This window comes from Stegodyphus dumicola, chromosome 2 (genome assembly GCF_044657685.1).
Source record: "Stegodyphus dumicola isolate Sdum_Otavi_A_Nest chromosome 2, ASM4465768v1".
NCBI classification, from domain to species: domain Eukaryota; kingdom Metazoa; phylum Arthropoda; class Arachnida; order Araneae; family Eresidae; genus Stegodyphus; species Stegodyphus dumicola.
The window spans coordinates 288,173,509-288,185,887 of NC_140769.1; the positions used below are offsets into that span (position 1 = coordinate 288,173,509).

Sequence of the window (12,379 nt, forward strand, 5' to 3'; positions counted from 1 at the left end):
ATTATACACAGAAGTAAAAACATTTTTGACATATTTTTTCTATGGCTTATTTCTGCATAATATTAATGGATGAATTTATGAATATTTTTCTCATACAAGAAATATAGGTACTTACGTACTAACGCCACGGCAGCAGAAGTTGCGCTGATGCGCCAATAAAGAGCAATCCTGTTGTTCGCACGCAGTTATCTTTTGGATTCCTCTTTGGCTTATTGTTTGCCGATTTTTGACGCCATTTGTTAGTACTACGAAAATGCGTCTTTCGAATTTACCAAACACAGAAGAAAATGCATTTATTTTTTCAGGAGCAAAATATTTTACCAAAAAAACGAAAATGTACCAATTCACATAATATTAAATTTTATTTCGGTAAACGTACATTTTGGAAATGTAATTTAAGAACAGTGTGATTACCAAGTGGGACTTAAAAAGACAACTGGTTTGAAGGAAGCAGAATTCCAATTTGTTCAGCTTTGAGATTCATATACTGCTGGTGCGAGGAGTTGATGTTTATTAAATTTTATGAAAAGCAACTTGATTTATTGAATAAAATTGTTATAGATAGGAACAATTACATGCGTGAATTATGTTTCTTGGATATGGAGAATAAACCAAACAAGAAGGTAGGTGGACCAGATTGCATTGTGGAAATTGATGAAAATTTGTTTACTAAGCGTAAATATAATTGTGGTCGAGTACTACCGAATAGTGACTGTTTGGTGGTATATGTAGAGATACAAGAGATTCATTTGTTGTCACTGTTCCTAATAGAACTAGCTCTACTTTTCTTAATAAAATTATTGAAAACATTGCAGATGGTAACAAAATTTATTCTGACAGTTCGAAAGGTTACCAAACAAATAGAATAGAAAAAGAAGGATTCCTACAAGCTAAAGTTGATCATAAATACAATTTTATTGTTCCTGATACAAGAGTTCATACACAAACAGTTGAGAGAATGCGGGGCAGTGCTAAATCAAAGGAACAAGAGACATCATTTAGAATCTTATTGAGCAGAGTTCATATGGTGACAGCATCAGGTCAAAGAAAATAGACCGTTTTGAATTTATGTCAAACTCTATATCGGCCTATTTTCCACCTAAATCCGATTGACTACTTTGATTTTAAATAAAGTGTTTTAATTTATGATTTGTCACAAAAATTTTAGGTGTAGTTTGGCGTACTTAAAAACTGCCAAATCTGCAGCTGCGATGGCGTTAATACGTAAGTACCGAAATATATACAAATTTATAATAATTCAATCAGCGCATAAATTCAACTGTTCCTCTTTTTTAGCATTCAAGTCTTATTAACATGCTATTTGAACTAAACCTACAATCATGAAATATGTTTTATCTAAACAGATAAATAGGGTTATATTACATACAATTGTATACATCCTTACACAGCTCATTTACCAAATGATGTAAAATCAAGAGAACTAGCAAGTCTGCCCTAGGAACAGAAATAAAAAAATTTAAATCCTGCTCAACTGGACATCCCTGCTGGCTGTTTAAAACAATCAAAAGAAAACTGGTTTTGCCGTGAATAAAACTCCAAATCAAATAGCGCGGAAGAAAATTTGAGGAAGAGATGCAGATCATAAAACAGACATTAAACAACTTACATTGAAAGAAATGTTTAATAAGGTAAACAAATAAATATTAAGCTTTTTTTTTTTTTTTTTTTTTTTTTTTTTTTTTGTAAATTTGGTACCCTTTAGATTATAAATACTTCATTATTTCATAAATTATGAATTCAAATTTTTAATTTTATAATTTCTACATACCATCTTACTAAATTTAAACTGATGATCTAATATCTGGAATCGAAGTCCGAACGAGTCTGGATTTCGGAATTTGTACTGTAATAAATTTAAATGCTGTAAGTTTATTCTACGTCAATCCTGCAGCTATAGCATAGGACAGGTTTAAAAACTTTTTTAATTCTAATTTTTAGCCTATTTATAAATATATTCCCACTATATACTCTGTTACCTGGCTCGGTGAGCTCAGGTTTTTTTATTCTTATATGCTGGCAAATTGCACATTTTGGCTAATCTTTGGAATATGGTAACAGGTAGTTTGGCGACATTTTGGTAAGGCGATAAAGGTTACTAGCTAGGACTTTAGCAGTGTACATGGATAAAGTCAAGAGTGTGCGCAATGCCATTTTTGTGCAATTCTGGGATGTTTTTTTAAGTGAAAATAGGTCGACGTGTACATGGATACCGTGTATGTGCAATTCTTAAAAACGCGGCAAGCAGTGGGCAATTCTGCACTTTCTCCAAATTTCGCACCTAATCCTCGTCACGGTTAAGCACTTTTGTTCCATAAAAGTTCTAGTGTAAGCATAATTCGGCTAGCAGATTGTTGGAAAAAAATGTTGAGTGAAAAAAAAAAAAAAAAAAAAAAAAAGCCTTTACTTCGTGAAAACAAAATGACGTCCAAAAAAAGACTAACAGGTTGCTGTAGCAGGGTTGGTCATCAAATTTTTGGCAAGTTACCATAATCCGAAGATTAACCCACATTTTTTGCTTTAAAAGTAACTTAATTATGTTGTTCTTATATTCTGGTTAAGGATTTTATGACTTTAGCTAATCTGCATGCAATAGTTATAGAATTATGAACAATTTAAATGTTGTTTAAGTGCGTTGTTTAAGTGCTAGAAGCTGTCATTTGTTTACATTTTTAACTTGTCTTGAATTTTTATGTATTTTTGCGCAGCTGCGAAGTGAGAACTGAACTGATTGAATGAGAAATATATCTCTAAGTGCTGCAAAAAATGTGTGTAAATTAATTGGACCTATAAGGAAATCATGTATGCCCACAGGAGATTTTCTATATAGAGTGTTACTGTGTTTCACTCGTAAATTTAGAAACATTTGTATAATATTTATGTTTTATAAAGAACACGCATGATAGGCAATGCTTTTCAACAGTCGGGCTGTAGTTTGGAGACCCCCGATTTAAACCATTAGATGACTCTACTCTTATTAGCGCCTTAAGATCACCAAATGTGGTGATATTTGTTCTGTGCTGGTTTTTGGCACGATTGCATGTTGTATGGCAACCCTTTTGACATTGAAACTCTTTAGCTGGAGTGATGTGTGTTTTGAAATGGCCTATGTTTCAATGACAGACGTAGTTGGAAGAGGGTCTGGGAGATTATTTTTTGTGGCTGTGCATGATAGAAGTAAGGAAACGGTGATGCAGTGTATTAAAGAGTAGATTGAGCCTTGTACAACTATTTTTTCGGATGGCTGGAATCTTACAAGGATTTAGAAAGAGAAGGCTTTGAACATTTTTTTGTGAACCATAGTATGGATTTTCTGGATAGTGTATCTGGCTGTCATATAAATATGATAGCAATTACGTGGTGGCATGAAATTGGTATTTCTGCTGTTCGAAAAATAATTCATTCGTGGCAAGTGCATTTTATTTTATTCTTCTTATTTTGTAGAATGTTATGTTCATTGATTTTTTAGTAATGTAGACAAAAAATATAGGGTACTATTCGGTTTTGAGGGCCGTAAAAGATCGGCAATCTATTGTTGATGCCAGTGCTGCCAAAAATAATTGCGGTAACCTTAATGCAAGAAAGGAAGTATAATAGTAAATAACTACCTAAGATTGATGTTTTAATTTAGATGAAAGGTTAATTTCATATCATACTTTTTATTATTATGATTTATATAAAAAAGACTAAACATGATTGTATGGAAGCATAAGAGTAAATAACTATTTCAGATCATTATTCTAATTTGTATAAAAATTACTAAACATAACTGAATGGATGCCTGCATAATTTCATCTCATTGGTTGTTCAAACATAATTTTCTATAATGAATGATGCTTTCTCTTTGAAAAAATTCTTGGTAATGTGCAGAATGGCCCACTTATTTGTTTGTCACTTTCGCTTTTTACAAGGGTAAAAACAATTGGATTTTTGTCAATTTTCTTTTACTTTTTAAGTGAAAACAGGTCGATGTGTACAAAGATAAAGTCAAGCGTATGCTAAGTGCCATTTTTTTGCAATTCTGGGATTTTTTTAAAAGTGAAAACAAGTTGATGTGCACATGGATACCAAGTATGTGTAATTCTTAAAAACGCGTCAAGCAGTGGGTGACTCTGCACTTTACCCAAAATTCAATTGCAGACTTTTCGTCATGGGCAATTACCAATCCACAGGATATCAAAAAAGGATTTAAAAATTAAACTAGTATTTCAATGGTGTCTTAAGAAATATAGAACTATATAAACTTACACGATCTGAAATCAGCATGTACGCTAGATTTGGCACGCTGTTAAATGGTCGCGTTTGCTAGATTTGACACTTTGGCGCTTACATTTTTGCTGCAATTTTTTTACGGTCCTCAAAACAGAATAGTATCAAATTTAGATACAGTCAAAAGTCAGTCCGGACTCGTTGGGACTTCCGTGATTCTGGATTATCGATTTTTCCGGATTATAGATCATCAGTTTAAATCTAGTACGATGGCATGTAGATATTATAAAATTAAAAATATGAAACCGTAATTTATGAAATAAAGAACAATTATGATCTAAAGGGTATCAAAATTTACAAAAAAAAAAAAAAAAAAAAAAAGCTTAATATTTATTTGTTTACTTTATTAAACATTTCTTTCAATGTAAGTTGTTTAAGTTGCTTCGTTATATGTGATAACACTTTCTCTTTAATTCTATAAACAGACATATTTTCTTCTTCAGTTACAAAGTTCCGCTGTTCAAGTCCTATAATTGCTGTGTCGAGAATACCGACTAATTTGTCAATCGAAATTTTTTAGTTTTCAATAACGTCTGTGTCACTTTCTTCACTATCGGAAGCGAATTATAACGAGGAGGAATTTGATTTAAATCATATCAAAGACGGAGTACATCGAGATGAAATAATACATTTAGTAAGGAATTATAAGCCAAATAAAATAAAAACATCTGCCCTGAAGATAAGGATAGTGCTGACAGAATAACTTCCAATTTACTGCGCGCCACGCCTTCGTTGAGGACTTCCTAAGGGAAACTGGCTCGTATACACGTTACACATGAGGAAAACCACGAAAACACCCATGCAGCCAACCCGCTCGCACGGTTCGAACTACCAGTGTTCAGCGACTTTACCGCTCGGCCGCTGGTGGGCCTTCTTCAGGTAGTATCATAGGATCTAAAGATTTTACTTCTAATACATTTAAAGCTATATCACCAAAATGTAGTACGCAATCAATCAGAAACTTAATTTAATTTAATTTTAGAGTTAAGGATAATGGCCCCTTTTTGTACGGAGGAAGATTTTTGTTGATATTATCAGCATCATCATTGCTGAAATGCTTATAACAGGTTAGAAGAAGATAAAATATTCAGTATAAATTAGTTAAAGGGAGATAAAACACACCTACATATTTCACCAAGAAAAGGAAAAATTTGAATAATTCAACGAATTTTTATTGAATAAATCTTTGTGGATGAAAACCCGTATAAATTACCTACAGATATAACGAAGGTAAATTTATTGAAATCAATAATTATCATTATATTGAAAAATAAATACATAAATCAAACGGATACAAAATTGAGTTAAAGAATATAAAGCAAACGACGATGGAACAGATAATCACGTCACTATGATTTTTCAGTTTTAATGGCCTTATGTCAAAAAATATTTGTGTCAAAAATAAGAAATATAACCAAATAAATTTACAAAATGAATACAAAAATATCTATTCATACGACAGCTTCCAAGCCGCAGATTCTCTGACGCAATTCCAGCGCAAGAACACTCAACGAAACTAGAATTTGGAGGGAAAATTTAAGATGGTTGCCATTTACATTTCCTTTATGTATAAAACTACATAATCACATTATCTGAGGCCAAACACCACTTGAAAATGTTTCCTTTTGTCCTTTTGATTGAAATAATTAGACCAAGAAAATAAGTTAGAAGAAAATTTTGTGTATGACTTTATAACATTTTCTGTTTAATCTACTTACTGAATTCTTGAAATTTTGTAATTCATTTAATAAATTAAATCTTTGATTAATTTCCTGAATCTTTAATTCATTTCGCGAGCTGAAGATTTTTAACTTCTCCTTGGAATTTCTCAGATTTTTTTGAAGTAACATTTTCTTTTCCAATCTTTTCGTTCTGACTTGAAGTGAAACTAAAGCTATGGTTATGTTTAGTTATTTGTTTTGAGTGGTCTCCCGGTGATCACCGAGGCAAGCGGCAGCACGATCGCTGCGCTCCGTAAAAAAGTGAAAATTTTTCCTTTCCTCTTGGTGATTATCAATTAAATTTCTTTGAAAAATGTTTATTTTTCCTCTACAAAACCTATATCATTCCAATGAATTTCGGCTCCGATGTTGACGAGAATAAAACAGCGGACAATGTAAGGATATACTCCAAAAGCCTGGAATTTTAAGATAAGTACTTTTCTTTCATCTAAACTAAATCAAATTTCTATAAATAAGTGCCTTTAAATCAATAAATCTTAATTTTTCATCAGTTTAAAGCATTAAAAAATACTTGAAATTGCCACTGCTTATGGCTTCCTTTGTGTATCAACTTGAAACAGACGCCAGCGTTATCAGTTCACGTCTGTCAACACTTACAAACCCCTTAAGGAATCTCGAGAGAGGGAAAATTTGGGGATGAGAGGGATAATTTGGGCATCGCGCTATTTCCCTCTCGGATCTTCTGGATTCTCTTTTCTTTCTAGATCGCTTGAATATAGTTTCGCCTTTAAATAATATTATACCTCACCGATCTTTTCTCATACTGTTCTTTGCTATCTGTTAAATGTCCATATGTAAGGGATGGTTTATTCTTCACCGCCTTAAATGAATTTTTAAAACTATGAGCTTATATAAATAACAGTGTGCCTCATTGTGTTATATTAACATTATTTAACTAGTAATAAATTATGATAGTAAAATAATTAATCTTGTAATAAATTATGATAGTTAAATGAATAAATACTGTTTAATTTGTGTTTTTAATACATATACTCAGTAATTTACACACATAAATATATATATATATATATATATTATTTTATTTATTTATTTATTTATTTAATTTTTTGGGTGTATGCGGTTGTGGTCTTGTATTGTATATGGTTCTATGTTGTTAGTCTGCTGCTGCTTTTTGAAAAATGTATGAAAATGTTGAGAATGAAAGTAGCATAAGTTACTTTGGTTAAATTAATATATACTCTTGTTTGATGACCTTTGTTGATATCTCAGGATGCAAGCGTACATATTACTTTATATTCCATGCTAAATACCTTGATACGAAGCATTTTAACACCGTCAATATTTGTTTTTTCCCCAGTAACACATCTATTCACCATTACCAAACACACTCACTACACAAACACACCTGTGAGACACTATTTATTGTAAATGAAGACAGTTTCTTTTCCTTTTAACTACATTCATGGACACAATCGTATTTTAGGATATTTTCTACTTCTTTTCCTTTTCTTTCTATAGGCCCCTTTTTTTTTTTTTTTTTTTCTTTTTCCCTCTATTATTTTTGGGCCATTTATTTAAAATTTTATTTTGTCCCATCTTTCCTTCCTGGCCTTTTGAACTCGTACAAGATGTACGAAGTTCCTTTTTACTCTCCTCAAATACGAAATTGCCCCTCTTTCTATATACCTTTCCTTCGCACCTATGCTTGATTTTTCGCCCATCGGTGCAGAAAGACTTAGCGGGTGCAAAACAAGACATCTGTCTACTTTGTCTGTCTGTCTGTCTGTCTATTTGTTTTGAGTTCACAGAGCAGGTTTTGGCGTAGCAGGTGTATGTTATGGCATTTTCAAATGTGTTTCAATCAGGCCATGTGCCTAGTGTTTTAGAACAAATGTTGACAGAAATATCGTACCACAGGACTCGAGAAATTTCCCAATATGCTAGAGAAGGTGATTAACTTTTAGAATAAGCTTTAAATTTGTCAGAAAATTTGAATGTTTATAATGACTCATCTGGGTTTGTTTACTGTGGGAAACATGAATCATTCCTGGTGAGCTGCTGTGAATCGTAAAGTGAAACTCTGTGTGGCAAAGGGCTATTCTTATTAATTTATTTTTTTTTTTGTCCTTTATTTCATTGTCAAGAAACATAAGCCAAGCTTTTTGTAGTATGTGAAAATTATTATTGTGTGGAACATACTATTGTTATGGAATTCATTTATTAGTTACTTATTTTAATGTTTTTAATAGACTAAATTGTGTTCATGCTTTCATTATTTAATTTATTTTATTTGCTAATAGAAGTTATACAGCTATCCAGCAAAATTTAAACTAAAGTTTGCATTTATTTCTGCATTTTAAACAATAGAAATTGTTTTTTTATGATTTTGCTTTGAGGCCCAAATCCAAATGTTTCGAATATTCTTCCCAGAAATTGTATTGATGTTGCATTGAGTAAAAAGCATTTTGAATGTGTGTGGAAAGTGTTTTGAAGAATGAATTAATAACTTAGCTGTGGCATAGTAAAGGGATGGCCAAACTTCAAGGCGATGGGAGCTGCATGAGAACTTTCGAGAGCCACATATCCAAATTTATATAGTTTGAAAAATAATGAGACAGGTTTTGGATATAAAGAAATATACCTCTTCATTTATAACTTCTGTTTTATTTTAATAGAGATAAAAAGTTATTAAATTACAAATCATTATTTGAAAGAATTTTTTTTTTTTTTTTTTTTTTTAAGCTCAAAGGGCATTTTCCCAGAAGGGCTATTAATTTTGTTTTGGCATTTTGCATTGATTTGCTATATGCAGCTTATCACTTTTCAAATTCTTGCCATCTAATGTTAGAGCCCTGCATTATACTTAAAGAAATTAAATAATAAAGAATTTGCATAAATGTATGTATGTTTCTCGCATTGTGATAAAACAGCAAAACCTAGAGTCATCAAATTTTGAATAACATAATCCTCCACCCAAAAATGGGTATATGGAAGCCCCAATTTAGAATTTGTTGAGTTATCTGTTTCATATTTTGTAAAACTTAAACATATTTTTTATCAGCCAAAAAATCGATGATTTTTCAAGATTGATTGATACAGTATTTCAGCGTGGCATCCAAAGTAATCTGCCAGAATTGTTTAGTAATCGGTACACTGCACACCAATGAAAATTTTCAAAACTATTTTTCGAATCTCCCGAAAATTTGGACATAGATAACGGAGATAATGCATATCATTGAAAATTCTCTAAACTACCTCTTGAATCTACGATAACACTTCGAGCACATCATCCATCTGTCTATCAGGCAGCAAAATGCCTCTAACCTAGTGTGATAGTTATTGGCGATGCTAACCTATTGTCTCTAATCTAGTGCAGCAAAATGTATCTTACATAGTGGGAGGTGGGAAGAAAGAACGTAATCAAAAGAGAAATCGAAAAATATGAGAAAATATCACAAACTAAAGCGATTTCGCCAATATCAGTATGTCGATTTTGACAGAAACTTTAGAGAAGAGAGGTGCTTGTGTTCTGATGGTCCTTCATTGCTTGATGCAATGTTCCTCAGTCTTCTTTAAATTCTAAAAATTTTGCCTTCCTTAAATTCTGCTGCCTGATGTGATTGCATCAGCTGTGTCACCTGTAGTCTTGAGCTTAACTGAAATTCACTCAGCATCAGTGCAGAAGTGAAATCACAAATCAAGACTATTTGCATGCTTTATTATAAAAAATATCAAAGGTACAAGTGTAATGCATTAAAAAAAAAGTTGTTGATCTTTACATTATGGTAACTTGGCGATTTTTTGGCGAAAATTTGGCAACCAACTCTCCTACAGCAACCCTCTATTTTTTTTTCCCGCCGCCATTTTGTCTTCACGAAGTAGACATGTTTCTTTTCTTCTTATCTACTGAACACTTCTTCCAACAATCTACTAGCCGAATTACACTTATGCTAGAAATTTTATCAAACAAAACTGCTTAATCATGACAAATATTCACTGCAAAATTGGGAAAAATGCACAATACCATACACCTTACGCGTTTTTCAAAATAACACATACACATAAACCATGTACACGCCGACTTATTTTTACTTAAAAAAACATCCCAGAATTGCACAAAAATGGCATTGCGCACACTCTTCACTATATCCATGTACACTGCTTTTTTTTTCATAAATTAGAAAAATTTCACGAAAATACATGACAATTTTCTCAATCTTTAAACCCTGTAAAAAGAACATATATGAAATTACCTGATCGCGAAAAAGTATTTAGCCTTTACAAATATGAACATTTCCACATATAAAATAAATAAAATATCCAAAAACTTTTACCTCTAAATCATCTATTACATTATACACGTCACCAACTAATTCATACCGCAAGTATTACAAATACTTAGTATCAAATATTTAAATTATTTCCATGCACGTTTATTTCAACTTAAACGTATACCAAATTCCTACAAACATAAAATTCACAAAATAACTATCATTTCATTAAAATATAATTAAATTCAAAAACACTACTTAAAATATAAATGAGCACATACATTAAATTAATAAAAATTACCTTACAATCCTAATTACTTTAAACTAAATCATTGCTAATAACAATTTTCCCAATAATACCAAATTCCTTTCCACCTTACATTTAGAACAATGCATAAAAATAATATCCTCAAATAATTAAAAATATTAACTTACCTAATCTTCTTCAGAATCTTGATTACGTGGCGGATACACTTTTCTAATTCATTCAATAAAATTATTGAAAGATTTTTTCTGCGAATTTTACCTCCATACTTCCTCCGCTAAATAAAAAGCAAACTTCTCTTTATCACAATGCCTAAATACCCATTTCGAATCACTTTAGTTAGGGCCATGGGATCCAAAAATTACACAACACAGAATAAAGCTAAATACAAAATTTCCACATTTTTTCCCGATTTTCCCCCTTTTCCGATTAAAGAACCGTAATTCGTCCATTAATATCACATGACATATCCCATGATCTCTCATTTCCCTCACGCAAAATAATGCGTAATCGGAACTGAGTACTGCTCACATTATTACCAAAGTCCCAGGTAGTAACCTTTATCGCCTCCAAAATGTCACTAAACTACCAGTTACCATATTGTAAAGATCAACCAAAAAAGTTGTTAGTGATTCAGAAGATTACTAGCAACTTTTTTTCATCTAAATTTTGGATCGTTCTGGGTATTGGACGTCCAGGTTTCAAACTTTGTAGTGTAGTACACATTTTTAGAGAAATTTGAAAGCAATAACTGAAACCAGTTTTTGAAATTTCAAGGAGTGCTACTGTTATCTTCTAGAAATGAATTGGCTAGATAGGAATTTTTTAAATGTATTTCACGATACATTAGTTGCATTTGTTGATATTCCTTGCTTGTAGGCCATGTAAGATTTAATTTCCAGTCTTTAATTACCATAAGGTTTTATCTTTAAGGATATTTTTTAATTAATGGGGCAGCAGTTTTAATGTTTGCATGAAATGTAGCTTGAAATACTAATGGTAATTCTATGCTTAAAAATGTAATTAGTCATGGATATTTGAGAAACATAACAATAGTAAAAAACTTAAATTTCTCATATTGTGAGCCAGCTTTGTTTCATTATAAAATTCCCAAATATTTATTTGTTATTGTTATTCTTGTCTTTGTAATTTAATATAATGTATGTGATTGACAGCTTGTAATTTTATTAATATTTCAGATTCTGGCTTTGTACTTTTAAATCCGACTACTTTTTGGACTGATTTATTTGTGCGTCATTTTTTATATTATTCTGATGACAAAGTTCATGATGATTTACTGTTCTTTGTTCGCAAGCACCAGAAAAGGACATCGGCTCGATATATTCCACAATTCGAAGTATGTTGCATATATCCTGATTTATAGATTTTTTTAAAAAAGAAACTTTATTTATTTTGAAAAATATTTCAGTTCATAGTATTTTATGCTCGGATATTTGCATATGGACATAACTGATTTATAATATTTATTGCACATATTTTATTTATACCATTTGAAATTTTTACTAGATTAAATAGTTTACTAAGTACTGTTAGCACTGTATTAACACAACAGCCTTGGTACAATTTGGTGATTTTTTGCAGTTGAAAAGTAAAAGTTACTTATTGGGTGTCCTTTTTTTTAAGAAAGATTTCGAAATTATCAGTATTTATCTTAAGGCAATAAACATTATCAACATAGTATGAAAAGAAAACATATTTTAGCAATTTAAAATACAAATTTGAATTATTAAATGAGGATTACGTAATACATTACAAAATTAAAACATATTCTTCAAATCTTTTTGAAGTTTTTTTTGCATTTTTCTTCTGCCTAAGAACACAGCGATCTGCTT

The 12,379-nt window shown here is 31.3% G+C and overlaps 1 protein-coding gene across 2 annotated transcripts in view; it reads left to right on the forward strand.

Annotated features, from left to right (window-relative positions):
* The first annotated feature begins 7,547 nt into the window (after positions 1–7,547).
* The window catches only part of LOC118205432 (uncharacterized protein KIAA0930 homolog), a 63,925-nt gene continuing 59,093 nt past the window's right edge, over positions 7,548–12,379 (forward strand). The window contains exons 1-2 of one of the 2 annotated variants that reach the window (XM_085812247.1): positions 7,548–7,939; positions 11,726–11,883. In XM_085812247.1, the coding sequence (XP_085668373.1) occupies positions 7,828–7,939; positions 11,726–11,883 (270 nt within the window). In that variant the 5' untranslated portion in view covers positions 7,548–7,827. The remainder of the gene's footprint in view (positions 7,940–11,725; positions 11,884–12,379) is intronic. The other variant, XM_085812246.1, reaches the window with a different exon arrangement.